Here is a 19,956-nt window from a genome sequence, read left to right on the forward strand (position 1 = left end):
AGGGACAACTTGGGCGTGGGATTTAATACCTGGCAAGGAGGATAATGGGATAATACCCTGCTTGCCTCCTCATGTCGTAGCAACAGACTAAATGCTGATAATAATGATTTTCGCAAGTGTTGTTAGGTGGTTTTGGACATGTCTTGCCAATCTTAGAACCCAACAGTTACATTCCGTTTTGGAAGCAATTTTTGAATGAAAAACCAACATATCTTATGCCTAAGTTGTCCCTTTAAGAAAATTGCGAAACGTTCTCGGTCACGCACTGAAGCCAGTTCCTCACACTTTGAATTTGAACAAATTCCTCGACATGACAGCAAACGCCAGCTTCAAATTCATTGATTTCTATAAAATTATTTTGATATAGTGTCAAAGACAACATTGATATATATGAAAAGCGATATGTTTCGTCCTTTACTTTTCGAAAGTTTTGAGAGGTAGTTACGGCATTTATTTGAAAAAATGTCTGAAATGCGTTTTCAAAATATTTTTGGACACATCATATGCTTAGCTGTTAAATAATGATGTCGGTACTTCATGGACTATCTAAAGGGTATCATGGTTCCATTTTATTGAAAGACTCATCGATCTGGCCTACTGAAAGCGTTGTCTTCGTAGGAGTACAGATCTACTTCTCACCAAGTGATAATATTCGCCAAGTTTTTTTTGGGGGGGGGGATATATATTATCATGCACTAGCCAAATTGTACGTTGTCCCTTGCGTTTTTGTGGTTTAATAGGCATAAAGTGCCAAAATATCACAGATGTCTTCTTCTGACGCCATCTAGTTGATGCTGTTAGCGACTTCCCACGAGAAGTGCGAGCTTACTTTATACTGTACTAAGTGCTCGGATTGTGCGCTTAATTTCTCTTAGCCAATGAGGGGAAATGTCAGGAGTTTGTGCCGGTGCAGGGCCAGATCTAATGTCTACTTGAAGAAGAATTGGGCGGGCTCGGAAAGGATAGAACCAAGAACGAGAAGCAAATCCAGTCACGCAAATTAATGGACTAAGATTCATGCCTGTCTTGAAGATATTGTCACAACCAACTAGGGACAACCTGGGCGTTGGATCTCGCCACAATACGTCACTACAGTCATATGAGCTGACCTCTGACAAGGGACTTTCGCTTATTCCAAGGACGTTTTGACCGACTTGGCCGGTGTAACAGTAACAAATGCCCCCCTGGAAAAAGTGTCCGGCCCTATTGTATTCTGCAATATGGTTCTATAGAGACCCTGACCCTCAATAGCTCAGAGATTGAAGCGCATAATAGAATCCTTTGTTTCCCGGGCATTCTATCCTAGGACATTTTAAACTTCTACACCGGCACCATCTTGAACCCTCAATGTCTTATTGCTAAGCTTCCAGACAATGCGCCTCAATATGGACGGAGGCTACTGAGGCAATATCGCTGGAAGTTCGGGCCAGCTGGGCATACGAATATATACAAGTCCGCTGCAATTTAGTGAGTTTTCAGCGATCGGCTGAGTGGGGGGGGGGGGGGGGGTATTTCAGAGCTGCGGGCTGGGGGCATGGGTGGGGCTATTCGTCATTTAGCCTTCTAAAACAGTTCTTTCCTTAAATACTAATATAATCAATGTTGGAGGCAGCTTCGCGGGCCTGAGGTCGCATAATGTTGCAAATGCTGGTGGTTTCACCTCCTCCCGGACCAAAGTTTGTTGTGCTGGTACTAGCTAAGGGGGTAAGTCCTCTGATAGGAAATTCCTCGTAGTGCACGCAATTTGCCTCAATCTCGCCCGTCTGCTACCGTCGTGGCTTCGCGGGTTATTGATAATTGGATCCCCAAATCCACGCCAGTGAACATATCAGTCTCTAAACTGTCCAGCAAAGTTTCCAGCAGAAACAGTTGTCATTCTTCATCAGTCCAGGAGACATTCCTTGTGCCATAAACAAATATAAAAAATATCGAGAGACGGCCCCTGGCCCTGGCTATACGAGATCAAGGAAATTAGCACCAATATCAAATTTACGTTTTTTTTATTCCGGGGACCAGGCGTTAAATCTGTCTTACTATAAGCAAGCGAAACGTGGAGAACCTTGAAGCCATCAACGCGCGAACTCCAGATTTTGCCCATCCTAAACCCCACTTCCTAAGGAATCGCTCCTCCGACCCTGCACTCAGATGCTCTGATTGGGGGTACTTGGTTTTGCGCTTTTTTACGGCCAATGCGGAGGAAATGTTAGAAATGTCTCAGGTGTTATTTACACTCCAGACGCAGTGGACCGGCTTCGCGCTGTCGCCCGGAGGACGATCAGGATGACGAAATGGACAGCATAGGAGTCTAGGCCGGAGATGTCTTGTTTCCCCAGGACTGTGTCTCTATTGTTGACTTATGGAGAAGAACTGGGCGGGCTCGGAAAGAATTAATCAAGAACGAGCGCCATTCGTAGCAAACACAGTCAAGTTTTTTAATGGACAAGGCTTAGGCCTGTCATGAAAGACATTGTCACAACCAACTATTCGTCACGCTATTCATTGATGAATGACGGTGAAAGACGCTCTCAAAATGTTTTCGGAATATCCTGAATTCGGAAAGGTGACAGAGAAAAATCACTGGGGAAAGAAATTTGATTTAGGGTCTTAAAGTAATACATAGGATTTTTTTAAATTGCCGCCGAAAAATTGCTCCGCCTGTTCTCCCCCTCCGCCTGATGATAATGACGTAATCACACGATCGTCTGACCCACGTGTTGAATTCTCCGGCGCAACGGCATTTAAGTTTCGAGACTTCTCCGTTTAATTCTCTGATTTTCATCTCTGTTTCGTGCATAAAGACAACTTTTGGATGGTAAGTTCATAGATTAGGTATCTAAGCTCATCCATATTCCGGGTTTTTTTTGCGTTTCTTGCTTTATTGGGGCAATGATAAAGGAATTTTATGCGGTTGGCAAAAATTTTGATGGTGGCCATCACCGCGATTTTCTTCATAAAAAAACATACGATTCTGTATTCTATGATACTCACCAAAGTGCCGGAGCCAAGTATTCTTGTTTTGTGTGTAATTCTGCATCTGGTAAACTGAATAACGTGGAGATTTTTACAATTTTTGATGGTGAAACTCATGTTGAAACTGACCAGTCCAGTGCGACAACTGAATACAATGTTTCGATGTCCATTTTGTGTGCACTGCGAAGCACGTGTTGCTGTGTGCATGAACAACATGCATTGACTGTCATACTGTGTGGATGTGTGACATTTGATTTTTGCGGGAACAGGGCCTAGCAGGGGAGAATGGGGAAAAAGAACGGATTCTAGCGTTTTAAGGCCATGGGAATGATTAATCCGGTTTACCGTCCACCTCCCGCATGGGTTCAGAGCCTACTTCATTATTTTTGAAAAAAGCTATTTATTTTATTGTTGCCATTATTTTTGTATTCTAACAATCTTTCCAGTGGTTCATCTTTAACTAAACTGATTGAAAATTACAATAAAAACTTGATATGGTAGGGTCTTCACCATAATAATGAAATTTTTTCAGTGCCTCATGTTGATGACTGACCCGATTTCCATTTACTGGAACTTGCTGAATCACGTGTTTTGACCAGTAAATCAGGCTGTAAACCGATAATGAATACCGGTAATGAAAATGCAAAAAAAGCCTCATCATCTTTTTAGATCTCTCGGACGGTAAACCAGATTAATCATTCCCATGGCCTAACCCTGAGTTTCCAGCATGTCTACAGGGTATAGGTAGGCCAGGGAAATAGAAAACCTGCAAAAATAAATTGTGACCATTTTGAAAAGACCCTGTTCACAGGCACGGTATGTTTACCTTGGCATAAAAGTAAAAGGTATACTAGCTTATTCAAGCAATTTACTTTAAGTGGTCCATGTCTTCCAATTTTCATGATATTTTGAATGAAAGCTGAAAATGTTTTTTTCATGCAAACTTTGGCCAATCGTCAAACTGGCGGAGAAAGAACTGCTCTTGTCCCCCCTTCACATAAAAGTGAGCCGCAGGTTGGGAGGGGGAGCTAGCCATAATATATATGGCTGCTCTCTGACCTTTTATTGCAAAGCATTGTGACCAAAAGTTGGTCATTGCAAAGGATTTTCTCTAAAATCATGAAATTAATGACTTGGATCAGAGACAGAACAATAGACAACCTGCGTAAATAAAGTTCGGCCATTTTGAAAAGACTCTTCACAGGCAACGTACGTTTACTATGGAATAATAGTACAAAAACACAAACTGATTCAAGCTGTCCATGTCTTCCAATGTTCATGATATTGTGAATGCTTTTGGTGATGATTTGATTTAAAACATGACTTTTATGTCATGGTAAACTTGCGTTGCCTGTGAAAACTCCTTTTCAAAATTTCCGAAATTTATTTTCGCCAGCTGTCTAATATTTGTGGAACACTTGATCATCCTGCTGGAAGATCCCTCCATGTTCCATTGAACAGTTTATTCCTTTGGACCACCAGTTTCTCAAAAAAACTTTCCCACCATGGGGAGATTTTCCAAACATTTGCATACAACTTTTCTTTGTCAGAGGGAAGGTGTCCTTGACATCTTCACTAGAACTCTGTGGCATTCACACAAGTGTTGAGGGGCTCAAAGTTGGTTGATTTTGTGACATTCACAATTTTTGCCTGCATGGGTATTACTATTAATCAAAAAGTGGGCCGTCCAAGGGGGGGGGGGGGTACCTGTCAATGTGGCAGATCTGGGTGTTCAGATTTCAGATGTTCCCTGAGGCTGAGGACAGGTTGCACAATATGCGTGTTCAGATTTCAGATTTCCCTTGAAGACAGGTCAATGTCACAACCAGATAGAGATATCGGTGTTCAGGTTTCAGAGATCACTTGAAGTCGGGTTGATGTCACAACCACCAATAGATCTCCACAAATAGGTGTTCAGATTTCAGATGTCCCTTGAAAACAGGTCAATGTCACAACTAGAAACAGATCCCGGTTTTCAGATTTTTTTATGTCTCTTGGGGGCAGGTCAATGTCACAACTACTAATAAGTGTTCAGATTCCCTTTTAGGACAGGTCAATGACACAACCACAAATCAACATCTGTGTTCAGATTTCAGATGTGATCAGTATCACAACCACAAGTAGTGTTGGCTGAAGAAGCCATCGATAGGAAGAGGGGAGTCAGCAAATTGCATGCTTCTCATATAGATGAGCTTTTGCCATGAGCTACTTTGATGACTTATTCACTACTCTGCCACTGGTGTCCCATACATGTTTGCAAAACTTCAAATGCAGACATGCAATTAGATTCCTTCAGCTATTGCAATTGCATGCTGCAGAAACTTGTGGATGTTACCACGGCTTCGTGTGATTTATTCATCTTTAAAAAACTAGAATATTGTTTTATTGCAGTCCAGCCAGAGATGTTTTTCACAAAAGTATAATGACAAGTACTGAGCGATGGATTCAATTCTCCTCATCACCATCCCCATTTCCAAGCAAGAACCAGCAAGATCTAGAATATCTAGGTAAAAATTTAATTGATTCAAAATTGGATCTTTGCCTCCTTCCCACGGGTCCGCAAAGACAGACTTTGTACAGGTAATGAAACATTTCCAAGTGGTACCTTAGAGGACATCTACAGTTGTGTCCAAAGACGACACTAGTTACATAACATGAAGAAGTGTACCCATACAGTTGAGGGATAGATATGGAGAAGCTTCTGGATGTTGTACTTTGAATTCGCTCTGGACTAGGAGGGTTTGTTCTCCAGAAAGTATTCCGTCTTCCTTCAAGGGAGATGCTGAATTTTTTAGCGCCCCACCAATTGGGTTTATTGTCCTGGTGACTCCACCTTTGGCCATCTGGCTTCTGGATGCGATTGGTCAGATACATTTTAATATTCACCTTATAACTTCGAATTGTTTTATTGCAGACTGCATCATCAGAATGTTTTTCCTTGTGTAGCGAAAAGTGCTGAGCTATGGATTCACTTCACCTCAACGCCATCCCCAATTTCTAGGAAGGATCAATTCATATTGTGAACTTATAGAGGTAAAAATTTTAAGTGTCTGCTTCCTCGTTGAAATATTCCACAGTCCTAAATTTCTGTGGGCTGTGAAAACGTACTCCCTACTTCAATGTTCATTCAATGATATGCCATGGCTGAGTTCCAGCCTTGTTCCCATCATCTGTCTGCTGATGCCTAAACAATCTTGCAAAGGACGATATAAATTTGAATTGCATTTTGTTTGAAAGGGCAGATTCCAAGGTCATGCCTGACCAGACCATGAAATCTGTGTTTTGTCCAAAGAGACTGAAAGAAGCAGGTGTCTTTCAGTTGCAAATGCAGAATGGGAAGAGACTTGGAGATGTTACTTTACCAGCAAGAGAGGATGACATCTGTGGCCAAACTAAGATGGTCAGTTGGTATGTGAGATTTTATTTGCATACTGATAGGACACTGTTACACAGCCCTTTGCTGGGCTATTATCCTATGGGACCCACCCCTGTCGTCCTACTCCTTGTTAGCAACAAAATGGTTTACTTCTGCGGGATCAACATTGAAGACAAACAGGCAACAGAGCTAATGTTGTATTTCCACAGGTTACAAAAGTAAGAAGCTGAATTTGCCTTCTAACGTCCGGATCCTTTATTCTAAAAACTGCTTCACAAGATTTAACACGCCAAAGTCATAATTGATAAAAATAGTTCGTCGGGATGACGATTCGTGCACGTGACTAGAAATACTCGGGAGACTGGAATAACTGTAATCACTCTGATAACTAACTCTCTCTATCTCTCTCTCTCTCTATCGAGAGCGTGCGGACAGATGTTTTGTATCCACGCGCAGCTTTGTCTGCACCAATCAGGGGGCAACGTTGATGCGTCTCCATCAAATGAGGAGCCGCATCAACGCTGACGTAATTGATCACCCTGGGGAGAATGGAGGATTATAAGTAGACCGTGGGAATTTTCCACGATTATCCACCAGTATCTTATCTGAACCCAATTCCAATAATCCTGCACACTTAATTCCAAGAATTACACATTACAGTGCTACTCATAAGAAAGGTTTTACAATTACTATACAACACTAAAGACAGCAACTGGCCAGGATGATGCTGGCAAGCTGCAACAACATGTACAACTGTTGGGGGAGAAACTGGAGCCAAGCATATCCGGTATGGTATTTTGCATAGGTTTTCATTGACAACTCGGTGAACTTTGTGAACCATATGTCATGAATGTCTTCACCCAAGTTTATGGAAAGACCATGCTCCTCATCCATTGTGGAACACAAGGTCACAATGCATCTTCATTTCTTTTGGTCTTTTGCCGACTGCAAAAACTACCAATTTTTCTCCTCTCCCATGTGCTTCTTGAGACCTCTTAGTAACTGCTTCATGGGCAGTCCTTGGGATGCTGCTCCCTCGATTCAAAAGACTTTCTTCAATCCAGGTTCTCTTAAGCATAACCATGTACCAGTAAGATGTTTTGGGAGTCGCAACCTTGAGGGAATTTAGGTCTTTACCTGTCCCAATCCTGGTTGGTAAGGTTCTAGTGGACCATAAACCATGCAAGAAGGTCACAAACTACAGGGAATTCATGTCGAATTCATGAACAAAAAACAATGACTGACACTTTATCTCATTGTGTTCTTATAATATCACGAAATTCAGCCAAGTTTTATGTAATGAGAACTGTACGCTTTTAACAGGTTGTGCTGTAGACCATGATCCGGTCCATGTAAAGTTGACCAGAGGGACACGTAAAGACGTTACGGAGCGGGAGCCGCAAGATTGGGGCAAGAAATGGCGTGGTAACCAACGACAGCGCCAAAGAATGACAGGGTGAGGACAGTAGATACATCTACCACCATTCTGACAGCAGACTTACACAAGGGTACGGCTGTCCTGGGAGCACCATTTGCAAACTTGATGCGAATGGCAGAAGAACGAAGCTGGCAATGCTGGCTTGAGAGGTGTGCCGAAGAATCTCCCTGGGATCAAGCCGGGCCTTATTGCGTGGTAGCCAACAGAGTTAATCAGATGATGACAATGTTACAATGTGTTTACCATTGGTCAACTTAAACTTAACCTCAGTATTTAAATAAGCCAATGAATGACAAGGACAAGGGGGAAGAAACAAGAGACTGTAGTCTTTACAATATGCCTAGGTAGCTGGGCGTCTATCAGCTATGCTACCTTGATTAGATATTGAGAAGATGTATGCTTCAGTATGATATCAAAGAATCTTGCGTTCAGTAATGGCCTACAAATTACTTGCATGACAGTTCTAAATGTATCAAATTCTTTTTTAGCCTGTTTCAAGATCAGGGGCGTGGCTGTCACTAAGGTTGTCCAAGAGAGACCCGATGCTATATTACTGTTGAAAAAGACAAAGCGGTTTGGTTTGGCATGCCTAAGTATTGACTGACAAATAGTCAAAAAGGTGTGACTTATTTCTTGCCTGTTGTCTGAGAAACAGTAATGCCAGTCATTGGACCTGTGTCAGTGACAGCTTAATTGCCAACACAGGAACAAAAATTTGATGTTGGGCCAAAGACAATGCAAAGTCTGGACCATATTGGATTTACAGACTGACTGTACAGACTTGGCAACATCAAAATAAGCCAGTGACAGTGAGGATGAGTCTGTGACAGGATGCCTCTGCTATAATGAGAATGAAAGGATGAATGCCAGCAGAATGACTAAGTGACAGAAACTTTTATGTGTAATCGCCTTAAAAATTTATGATCGTCCTAATGGTTTTAGCCTTCTGTTTCAGCATAGTTTTAAGATTGGAGGACAGGGATGTCACAGAGGTCTGGAAAAACCATTGCTAATTAGGATGCACTCACATCTGGAACACCTGCTGTGAAGAAGGGCTGGGTACGCAACAAGAAAGGTATTTTTCTTTCCGGCCATGGTATACCCTGGTATCGACAGCATTAACCCTCTCAGCAATTAAGTGAAAATTCATAAAAGGCCCTGTAGTAAACAATAGAATCATAAGAAGTTCCTACGTAATCAAAAACATCCATAAAAAAACCCTAATGTACGATAATCCAACCTAATATCGATTGAAAAACAAAACCTGGCAGTCTCCTGTACATGAATACATGAATGGGATCAGGAGGCAGACTCGCCAACTCGCTATAGCCCTGTATTACCCGGTAAAATGTACAGCAACCCACCTAGGAATGAGTTTTATTATGAAGATTACACTCCAAGCATCGCCCTGCGGTGTTACTTTACTTCTCGGCCACTTGGTTATCGTAGGGCGGGAGTTTAAAACACGGGCGGCTACGGGCAGTGCAGGAGCTAAAGGGTTAATAGAAATTTTTGCATTCTGAATAGTTGTTAGTCAGTACTGTTGGCAAGTTCCTGGCGCATAAGGTTCCAGAGTGAACTGCAATCACAGTGAGATGTCCTTGTGCACTTGACACCCCCTCTTAGTAAGCCAGAGGCCTTTCATGCAGCTGTTTCTAAAAACTCTGTCTCTGTAGAAGTCATTAAAATCAAAAGAACTACATGTATTGTCTTATTTTCAGCACCTCAACGGAAAATCAGTGGTAACTGAAGCTGGTAGAGCGCTGTGACATCTCTCGTAAACAAGCTGGGTTATAGACAAGGATCAATCAACCAAGTTCAGATGTCTTGAACACGATAGGGCCCCTTCCATTCTGACTGGAAAAGACATCTCTCATCTATGGTTTCTGCATGATCAAGGGTATCCACAGTTTCTTTGCTGGGATAATGGAAAGCAGTGGAATTCCTGTCCTTGTCAAGGACCTAAATATTTGATGACATCATTCCGTCATATATTGCAATGTCCACCAGTAATTTTATGCAGACTTAAGTTTTGCTTTGAAGCAATATCAGTGCTACACTTGTGAAGCAGTGGCAGTGTTCAGGTCTTGCCTGCCTCGATGACATATCTGCATACCAGCAGTTATGTGCAGACTTGGCTCTTTCTTTGGAGCAGTACAGTTGCAAGATAAATCCTGTTTGTAATTTTATAAATTTGTTGCTCATTAAGGGCTTACGAAGGTTTTGATGCCTTGCTGGCATATCTGCATACCAGTAAATATGTGCAGATTCATTTCTTGCTTTGAAGCAATATCGTTGCTACACTCCTAAAGCAGTGGCAATGTTCAGGTCTGTTCTGCCTCACGGGCAAATCTGCATACCAGTAATTATGTGCAGAATTGGCTCTTCCAGAGATTGTAGGACTGGGTCCATTGAATGTAACAAAAATAATCGATGCCTATTTACAAATGAAATGAAGAGTCTGCATTTTGATGCAACTCCATATAACTGTGTGGTGATTTCGCTCTGGGCTTGTGACATTCTGATCGGTCTGAAATAATCATTGTCGCCCATCCCTCAATTTGAGGCCTGTGTCCCGATGGTGGCGTTGAATGGCAAAATCAAAGGGGCATGACGGCGGTTAAACCTATTGCGAATGGGCAGCATCACAACCAGTTCTGAGATCTGGGGGTGGTGTAGGATATCTGGTTACCACGCACACATCTCGTGAATTTTGAGGTGGGTTGGTACCCCACGCTACGTAAGGGGAGGTTTCTGGGTAAGACTTGGTCCACGTGAATAGGTAGTACCTGAAAGATGAGAAGTTGCGAATGGACGCCTTAGAATATGTCCTTTGACCAGCTAGTGCTAACCCGGTCACTGTCTCCAGGTCACCATACCTTGGTCAATGAGCGGGCGAAGAACCCAATGGCTCCATCAGGAGTACATCGTCAACTTCAGCCCGTAGTCAAACCGGTGCACGCACAAATATCTTAGCTGAGAGTGGGGGACGTACTTGCTTCTCATCGGGGTAATACAGTACCACTGTATACAATGACCCCATTTTAGGTGGATTTTACTGAGGAGTGGACGATAATGAAAATTTCAGGCCAGTCCGATTGTCACCAGTTCAGAGGGCGATTACCTGATAGTTATGTGGCATTCCGTCAAATGGTGAACTCTTTCACATCCTTTGTAAATTAGTGTTGCTTGTTACATGTCACATTCAATGGCTCATTTGAGGATAGTTTCTGTGATTCTACTTAACCATGAGCAGGCCCATTAAAACCTAAACTGTGTAGTTTGTGCTCTGTAGTATGTGATCTAAAAAGTTGTAAATCTGGTTATTAGAGTAAAGATTGTACAATGGAATATCCGCGGGATGCCCTAATCTGAGAGCCAAGAGCCAAGACGCTGTTAAAGAGCCAATTAAGTGCTGCCAGGAAAGCCACGAGCCAAAGAAAAAGTTTAGGTCAATGAAACTTTGGGAATCCTAAGCCTACAGGTACCCTACTTGATAAAAAATAAATTTATTATGTAATCATTTATGACATTGTAAGAAATCGCCGCCTTCATATCTATTATGTGCAGACATAAGTTTTGCTTTGAAGCAATATCACTGCTACACTTGTGAAGCAGTGGCAGTGTTCAGGTTTGTCTGCCTCAATGACATATCTGCATACCAGTAGTTATGTGCAGACTTGGCTCTTTCTTTGGAGCAGTACAGCTGCAAGATAAATCCTGTTTGTAATTTTATAAATTAGTTGCTCATTAAGGGCTTACGAAGGTTTTGATGCCTTGCTGGCATATCTGCATACCAGTAAATATGTGCAGATTTATTTCTTGCTTTGAAGCAATATCGTTGCTACACTCCTAAAGCAGTGGCAATGCTCAGGTCTGTTCTGCCTCGCGGGCAAATCTGCATACCTGTAATTATGTGCAGACTTGGCTCTTCCAGAGATTGTAGGACTGGGTCCATTGAATGTAACAAAAATAATCGATGCCTATTTACAAATGAAATGAAGAGTCTGCATTTTGATGCAACTCCATATAACTGTGTGGTGATTTCGCTCTGGGCTTGTGACATTCTGATCGGTCTGAAATAATCATTGTCGCCCATCCCTCAATTTGAGGCCTGTGTCCCGATGGTGGCGTTGAATGGCAAAATCAAAGGGGCATGATGACGGTTAAACCTATTGCGAATGGGCAGCATCACAACCAGTTCTGAGATCTGGGGGTGGTGTAGGATATCTGGTTACCACGCACACATCTCGTGAATCTGCGGTGGGTTGGTACCCCACGCTACGTAAGGGGAGGTTTCTGGGTAAGACTTGGTCCACGTGAATAGGTAGTACCTGAAAGATGAGAAGTTGCGAATGGACGCCTTAGAATATGTCCTTCGACCAGCTAGTGCTAACCCGGTCACTGTCTCCAGGTCACCATACCTTGGTCAATGAGCGGGCGAAGAACCCAATGGCTCCGTCAGGAGTACATCGTCAACTTCAGCCCGTAGTCAAACCGGTGCACGCACAAATATCTTAGCTGAGAGTGAGGGACGTACTTGCTTCTCATCGGGGTAATACAGTACCACTGTATACAATGACCCCATTTTAGTTGGATTTTACTGAGGAGTGGACGATAATGAGAATTTCAGGCCAGTCCGATTGTCACCAGTTCAGAGGGCGATTACCTGATAGTTATGTGGCATTCCGTCAAACGGTGAACTCTGTCACATCCTTTGTAAATTAGTGTTGCTTGTTACATGTCACATTCAATGGCTCATTTGAGGATAGTTTCTGTGATTCTACTTAACCATGAGCAGGCCCATTAAAACCTAAACTGTGTAGTTTGTGCTCTGTAGTATGTGATCTAAAAAGTTGTAAATCTGGTTATTAGAGTAAAGATTGTACAATGGAATATCCGCGGGATGCCCTAATTTGAGAGCCAAGAGCCAAGACGCTGTTAAAGAGCCAATTAAGTGCTGCCAGGAAAGCCACGAGCCAAAGAAAAAGTTTAGGCCAATGAAACTTTGGGAATCCTAAGCCTACAGGTACCCTACTTGATAAAAAATAAATTTATTATGTAATCATTTATGACATTGTAAGAAATCGCCGCCTTGATAGCTATTATGTGCAGACATAAGTTTTGCTTTGAAGCAATATCACTGCTACACTTGTGAAGCAGTGGCAGTGTTCAGGTTTGTCTGCCTCAATGACATATCTGCATACCAGTAGTTATGTGCAGACTTGGCTCTTTCTTTGGAGCAGTACAGTTGCAAGATAAATCTGTAATTTTGTAAATTTGTTGCTCATTAAGGGCTTACGAAGGTTTTGATGCCTTGCTGGCATATCTGCATACCAGTAAATATGTGCAGATTTATTTCTTGCTTTGAAGCAATATCGTTGCTACACTCCTAAAGCAGTGGCAATGCTCAGGTCTGTTCTGCCTCGCGGGCAAATCTGCATACCAGTAATTATGTGCAGACTTGGCTCTTCCAGAGATTGTAGGACTGCGTCCATTGAATGTAACAAAAATAATCGATGTCTATTTACAAATGAAATGAAGAGTCTGCATTTTGATGCAACTCCATGTAACTGTCAGGTGATTTCGCTCTGGGCTTGTGACATTCTGATCGGTCTGAAATAATCATTATCCCGCCCCTCTGGGAAAAATTTGCAGCCAGATTGCACCATTTCTTGTTTACTTCTGAGAGATGGCGATGTCAAGGGCGCATGATGGTGGTATAAACCTATTGCGAATGGGCAGCACAATTGGGTTTAGGATATTCATAAACCATTGCACACTCCTGAATCTGCGGTGGGTTGGTACCCCACGCTACGTAAGGAGTAGGTTTGTGGGTAAGACTTGGTCCACGTGAATGGGTCGTGCCTTAAAAATGACGAGAAGTTGCGAATTGACGCCCTGTGAAGTGTCCTTCGACCAGCTAGTGCTAATCCGGTCACTGTCTCCAGGTCACCATGCCTCGGTCAATGAGCGGGCGAAGCACCCAATGGCTCCGTCAGGAGTACATCGTCAACTTCAGCCCGTAGACAAACCGGTACGCGCACAAATATCTTAGTTGAGAGTGGGGGACATCAGTAAAGTGCTTCTCATCGGGGTAATACAGTACCACTGTATACAATGACCAAATTTTTTGTTGGATTCATTTCCACCGAGGAGTGGTCGATAATGAGAATTTCAGGCCAGTCTGATTATCACCAGTACAGAGGGCAATTATCTAATATTTATGTGGCATTCCCTCAAACTGTTTACTCTTTCGTGTCAATTGTAAATTCGTGTTGGTCGTTTTACCTCGCATCTCATGGGTAGAAAGAACAGTACAGTTTTCACTGTTCAAGGATACAAACACAGATGTGAATAGGCAGTGGAGTTCCTTCTCAAGCGAGGAACCAACGTCTTGGTATTGCAGCCACTGTAGCTTAGGTAGTATAGTGACCTAGATGTAGTTGTTTTCAGTTATTAAAGTCCATGGGGTCAGTTGCATTAACCTGGACTCTGTTTGACTGGGTCCACTGAACGTGATAAAATACAAATGAAATGAAGAGTCGGCATTTTGGTGTAACTGTCCTGTCCTGATGCTCCCTGATATTGGTCTTCGACTGTAGATCATAATCACTTGGGTCAGCTCCGTGATTCCTTTTTACCATTAGCAGGCCCCATTAGGCCTACAACCTGTCATTGTTGTAAATTTCAATTAAGAATAAAATTGTAAACTATGCAAGTGTAATTTTGTTTGCTTTAGTGTTTATGGTGTTACATTGTCAGATGAGAGCTGCAGACGATGTCCAAGGTGAAATTTAATCTTGACCCCCCACCCCCGGAATGCACATACCAAATAAAGTAGCCCTCTCTGTTCACCATGTCACAACCTGTAGTTTGCCCATGCTCGAGCTAGTGTTGGAGGGAAGTGAAGCCCTCAGTCCCCGCTAATCCAGTAGAAGAGCTAGTAAATCCATTTCTGGGGAATTGTTAATTCTAATTCTAAGCTTCAGATGCCCCATTTACACTCCAGACGCAATGGACAGGCCTTGTCTTATCGCCTGGTACATAGAGGAAGGGCAATCAGGATGACAAAAGGGACTGTATTGGAGTCCCTGGCCTTGTTTTGCTCTGGAGTGGCAAGTACAGCATTGGATTGGGGAACAAAAATAAAGGAGTACAGTAGAACCCCTCTATCAAGGACGCTCTTGGGACTGACAAGTGCTGTCCTAGAGAGGTCAAATTTAATGGAAACTACAACTTTGGGACTAAAACTAGTGGTCTTTATAGAGTGGTGTTTGCTAAGGTAGGTTCCACGGTCAAAAAGTCTTACCGCCATTGCTTGGAGGTAGGCCCAGGTTCCAGTCCATCACCACAACCGTCATCAACAAAATCTTTGTCCAAGACATGAAGAAAAGTGGTAACTCTGTCGAGGTTATTTGTAAGACTATTAAATGCAAATACACCTAATGGGCCCCACCCTGTGTATTATGTCATTGGCAATACCAAAAAATCAATTTATGCAAAAGGCCTAAAGAACATGCTCAATTTCATAGGAAGGTGTGACTCAGGTGACGGTGGTGCTATCTAGCGGTAAAAAGTGGAACTGAGAGTTTTGGACGATGGTTTCAGTTCTATTTTCTGCCGCGAGACAGCGCCACTATCGCCTAAGCCCCAATTTCATACTGTGGGTCCTGGAATTGATTGCTTTTCACGACTTCGGAAGGTAATCAGTTTCAGCACAGCCACAAGCCATCTTGACCGTAGATATGATTTCCTGGAATTAATTGGTTTTCATGCCTTTGGAAGGTAATCAGTATCAAACTAAGGGAATTTGCTTTAGTTGTCAAAACAGATTCAGCACAGCCACAAGCCATCTTCTCACTTCAATGACCGTAGTAGATAGGATTGTCTGATGGGATCAAAAACGGTGGATGAGACTTTCACCAGTGGCAGGCTCAGGAGCTTGTTCAGTGTACCCCACTATTGACCTTGTCAGTTGCTCAATATAGGAGGCCTTCCTTGTACCCTTTGATTAAATATAGGTGCAGTCACTGATCTTCAAACCTTTAGATTTAACAACATAAGTTTTAACAACACAGTTTGCAAACTTACATTTTTGCCCAAATACCGCCAACTGGTAACATAAATCGAAACTAATGTAACTTACAACAAAACTTCAATATTATGCAGACCTCTTCAACTTTATTTCAAACTTCTATCTGTGGGAATAAAGCAACAATATTTTTTGGTGTAATTTACGGGTTTTGCCCCCTTTTTTTCTGTCAGCAGCATATCTTCGGCTGTTCTTCCCGACGGCCAGATTTGAAGTGCCCAGGTCTTACGGTTACAAAATGACCAATTTGTCCACGGATGGATGGAAGGGCTAAAAACTGAATCAAAGGCCCCAGATTATTTTGGAACAGCTGAACCCTTCAAATTACCAAGAACAGCCAATAGTACTACTAGTAATGAATATACGACAAAAAACCCCAGTACAAACACACACAATCATTTCTTTTAAAAGAAATCAAGAAATAGCCTGGCATTTCTGACCCCAAATCTGTAGTTAAGTGAATTGACCGTTGGGAGTTGAAACTTATAGAAATCAGAGTCAATAGTGTGTAAAATTCATGAAATCCAAGATCCATTTAATTTTCTATTTATCAGAGTGGTTCCCCATGTAACCACACTTTGAATTGGCTCTGGAATGGGCACTTAGTCTTCCCAACAGGCGTGGTGAGCAGACCACCCAACCCTAAACTGCCACGACAAGTGACAAATAGTTACTGAAAAGATTTCATGAACAGCGCAGTCTTTTTCCTATTGACCATCGTAGACATTGCCATAGGGAATAAATGCATTATCCATTCAAATTCTTCGAATGAGTTTGTCGACATCGATGCCATTCAGATTCAATCCACAATGTTCATTGTTCAGTTCACAAGATTTCCGATAGATATACACATGATATTTTCCAATTAAGATAGATGGTCCGTTGGTTTGTGATTTTCAGCCTGTTTCCGTACCCGCCTGTCATACTCGGTGCGATCTTGGCTGAAACAAAATAAAGGAAATTGTTGCATATCGCTACAGTCTTAGTTGGCACCAATTACAGTGCAGTGACCTGAATACCAGTTCGGTTTTTTGAGGTTTTCAACCTACCAGTCTTATTTTAGAACTTCTTTATGCATTTATGTTGAGGACAGTGGGTCAAACTGTGGGTCTACAATGCAATAGGGCCCAGAATCAAATCCATGAAATATATGTATATTTGTATCATTGGAAGTACTGGGGCATGGGTTTTGAGAAAGGAACTCCCAATACCGTAAACCTATTTTCGTGGGGATTTCATTAAATATATTTTGTCAATTTCGACTGCAAATACCCAAAAATATACTTACCAGAAAATTGTATAAGCCTCAGCCTGTGCAGGGTCCCTTACATTTGGGTCATTTAATAAGTCCTGGATTCCAAGAAGAATCTGAAAAAGGAAAAGATTTCAATTAAGAAACTAGACGGACCCCTTTTCTTCACATGACACCTGAGGAATTAAAATGGACAGTGGCACAATTTCCCTCACTAATATGGGTGCTCCCACTTTGCCCAGTTCGGCCAGATTACATGTATTTTGTGTCACCAATAGCTAGCATCACTGGTCAGAAAACTGCCCTTCCACAGCAAATACTTTTCGTTTCATTTCTTTTCAATACTTCTTATGGTCTTTGAGAACGTCTTTGAGAACATATTTGAGGGGTTTTATGTGCAAAATAAATTTCAGAAGGGGAAGGGGTTATTTACCAATGAGAATTTCACTTCGGGAAGATTGGCACAGCAAGCTTTCATTAATATATCAGTAACTGACCTGTTTTATTGTGACTGCTGGTCTCCAATCCTTCTCATCATCTAACAATGAGAGACACACTGTTCCTGAGGGATAGACATTTGGGTGGAAAAGTGGTGGAACAAATTTACCTGAAAGAAATTAACAATAGTTACCTTGGAGAGTATCTTATTAGTCTTCAGTAATTCACGGTACAGTAGTGCTGGGTGAGTTTTCAGTAGAATATTGTGTGACCAGACACACCAACACAGAGGAGCCCATGGCCCCAAATACATGTAGCTATGACAAATCTGGTTCTGGATATTATGTTACAAGTTAAGTCTGAAAGTAGGCTTGCTTCTTCACTTCAGTCCATGAGACTTCAGGCCAAGTTAACTGTCAAAACTTGTTCAATAAAAGAAAACTTACATTTTGGTGGAGTTGATGGGTAATCATCTTTGAAAATCATTGTCAATTTATAAACGCCCCCCTCCCATGGTGTCTGAAGAGAATCAAAAATGTGATGTTGTTAAAACAGAATAATATGCATTACTATAAATGTATTTGCATCTGATGGAAAAATCTCAAACATGTTTTTTTCAAAGGTTTTTTCTCAATGTATCAGCTCCGGCTCCGTTGAGGGTAAACATGTCGACCCATTGGGCTAAAATAAGTCAGGAAAAAACAGTGTCAAAGTGATTTACACACATGTTTAACCTCGATTTAAACAAATTAAGTTGTTTCGAGTCGTTAGTCAGAACCATTTGATAACCTACCCCTTTTTTGCCAGGAATAGCGCACTCCCAATTCATAAGGTTAAGCGTACCATCTGGGTTTTTGACTGGACGAGCAACGAAACCCTGAAAATAAAAGAGACACATAAAACACAAATTATGACAGGTAATTGTACTTAACAAGAACTTGTACTCATGAAATGGATGCCTTAGTTTATTTCGAACTTCAAATCATTCATCTGGAATATCTTATCCTTGAATCAGAAACACAAAAATCATGAGTACTAACAGAACAGATAATTAGACTGACTTACAAAAGGATGGTCTTTTCGCCACGCCTTGCGTTCTTCTGAAAGACGCCCTAGGCAAATTCCACCGGAGGTCATTTTGGTCTTGGATTTTTTCCTCGGAAATCTTCTTCCTCCTAGACTTTTAGTATATAAGTACTAACTAATACTATGCTGCAAATAGATGAGAAAGGACTAGTTTTGCAACCATAAACACAGGAACAATTGACTGGCTGATGTCGGATGATCGATCATTGCCATTGGCAAGTGCAATGTATCCATAAGTTGTGCTTGTTGAGACTCGGAGCGGCACTTGCGAATTGCCGATTCCACCCGAATCATCAATTTTGCATCTTTGTATGCCCACCTTGACCTTGTTTTGTATGGTCCCAATACTTTAGCACCCCGAGGTCAAGACTCTCCTACTTAGCCCTGGTAGGCAAAAACCCGAGGGGCAGGAAAACTTAGGAGTAGATCATAAGATTGGAACGCCTGTGGCTGTGGGAAACTGAAACTCCCAGACCCAGGGCAGGGCCAGACTGAGACTTTACCCCGCGTATGTCAGTATGGGCAAACCGCACACTGAATAAAAGCATCTGGCAAATTTGGCACATAACTGAGGTACTAAATGAACAATGACAGAGCTTGGTCAGGCGTCACTTAGTTCTTGAATATGTACGATGTATTGCCGTTGTTGATCACTGTTGATTGTACACATGCAATGCACAGCCACAGGGACATGCATCAGCATCATGTGCATTTGCACATCACATTATCGCCGTGATTTAAACTTGGATTGAACCGTTTATTATACACGCAGCACGAAATAAGCTCCCTTTCTTGTAACCAAAAACAAATGTTAAAATGTTACAGCGCGATCAAGTGTACCAATGTCGATAATAACAACGACTTATTGAAGAAACTGAACAAGAAAATACTCGACTCACAACTTTTCGTGCCGGAAGTAAACTGACACTAGAGGGCGCTTGATCAGGCATAGTGAGGTTTCGCAACCTTACGTTTACCTTAACGTAACAAATAGAGATAAATACGCGCTTGCGTTTACAAAGCGATCCGTACTATTCTCAAAATTGGGGTGGGGAACGTTATTCTATATTTGTAATTGATGATTGATATCAGAGCTGACACCTTTAAAGGTAAATTACGTGCCGACCTACAGAATATCCCTCTTTGGATCAGGAGTTCCAGCGGCGTCTCTGGCTCTGCAACCAACCCATGCTTGTCTCCTTAATGTCTCCTCAAAGTGACTGTCCTCGCACATCCCCTCTCCTGCCAGATGTAGTGTCTTCTGTGGAATCATATCAGATTTTTCATACGCTGCCGAAACT

General features: G+C 42.1%; 1 protein-coding gene and 1 long non-coding RNA gene across 3 annotated transcripts; one reads left to right on the plus strand and one right to left on the minus strand.

Moving 5' to 3' along the window:
* Positions 1 to 2,725: 2,725 nt before the first annotated feature.
* LOC135493590 (uncharacterized) lies at positions 2,726 to 10,481 on the plus strand. Of its 2 annotated transcripts, none has more exons than XR_010448266.1 (7): positions 2,726 to 2,812; positions 5,362 to 5,477; positions 5,885 to 6,003; positions 7,670 to 7,854; positions 8,273 to 8,403; positions 8,740 to 8,859; positions 9,506 to 10,481. It is a non-coding gene; the product is annotated as an uncharacterized LOC135493590 (long non-coding RNA). The 2 variants fall into 2 exon arrangements; XR_010448267.1 differs by having other exon boundaries at positions 7,670 to 7,802.
* A 5,467-nt stretch (positions 10,482 to 15,948) lies between these two features.
* On the minus strand, positions 15,949 to 19,582 carry LOC135493657 (SUMO-conjugating enzyme UBC9-B-like). Its single transcript, XM_064781181.1, has 7 exons — positions 19,555 to 19,582; positions 18,635 to 18,781; positions 18,363 to 18,446; positions 18,016 to 18,088; positions 17,629 to 17,738; positions 17,168 to 17,247; positions 15,949 to 16,820 (listed from the first exon to the last, which is right to left on the minus strand). The coding sequence occupies exons 2-7, from the start codon at positions 18,704 to 18,706 to the stop codon at positions 16,745 to 16,747; spliced, it is 495 nt and encodes a 164-aa protein (XP_064637251.1). The 5' UTR covers positions 18,707 to 18,781; positions 19,555 to 19,582; the 3' UTR covers positions 15,949 to 16,744.
* Positions 19,583 to 19,956: the final 374 nt, after the last annotated feature.

This window comes from Lineus longissimus, chromosome 1, assembly GCF_910592395.1.
Source record: "Lineus longissimus chromosome 1, tnLinLong1.2, whole genome shotgun sequence".
NCBI classification, from domain to species: Eukaryota; Metazoa; Nemertea; class Pilidiophora; order Heteronemertea; family Lineidae; genus Lineus; species Lineus longissimus.

Excerpts from the sequence above, each read along its gene's own strand:
- LOC135493657 (XM_064781181.1), bottom strand. The coding sequence starts at position 18,706 with ATGACCTCCGGTGGAATTTGCCTAGGGCGTCTTTCAGAAGAACGCAAG. Across the intron at positions 18,447-18,634 it reads GGCGAAAAGACCATCCTTTT|GGTTTCGTTGCTCGTCCAGT; the intron begins GTAAGTCAGTCT and ends TTTTATTTTCAG. Across the intron at positions 16,821-17,167 it reads GAGGCTTATACAATTTTCTG|CCAAGATCGCACCGAGTATG; the intron begins GTAAGTATATTT and ends ATTTTGTTTCAG.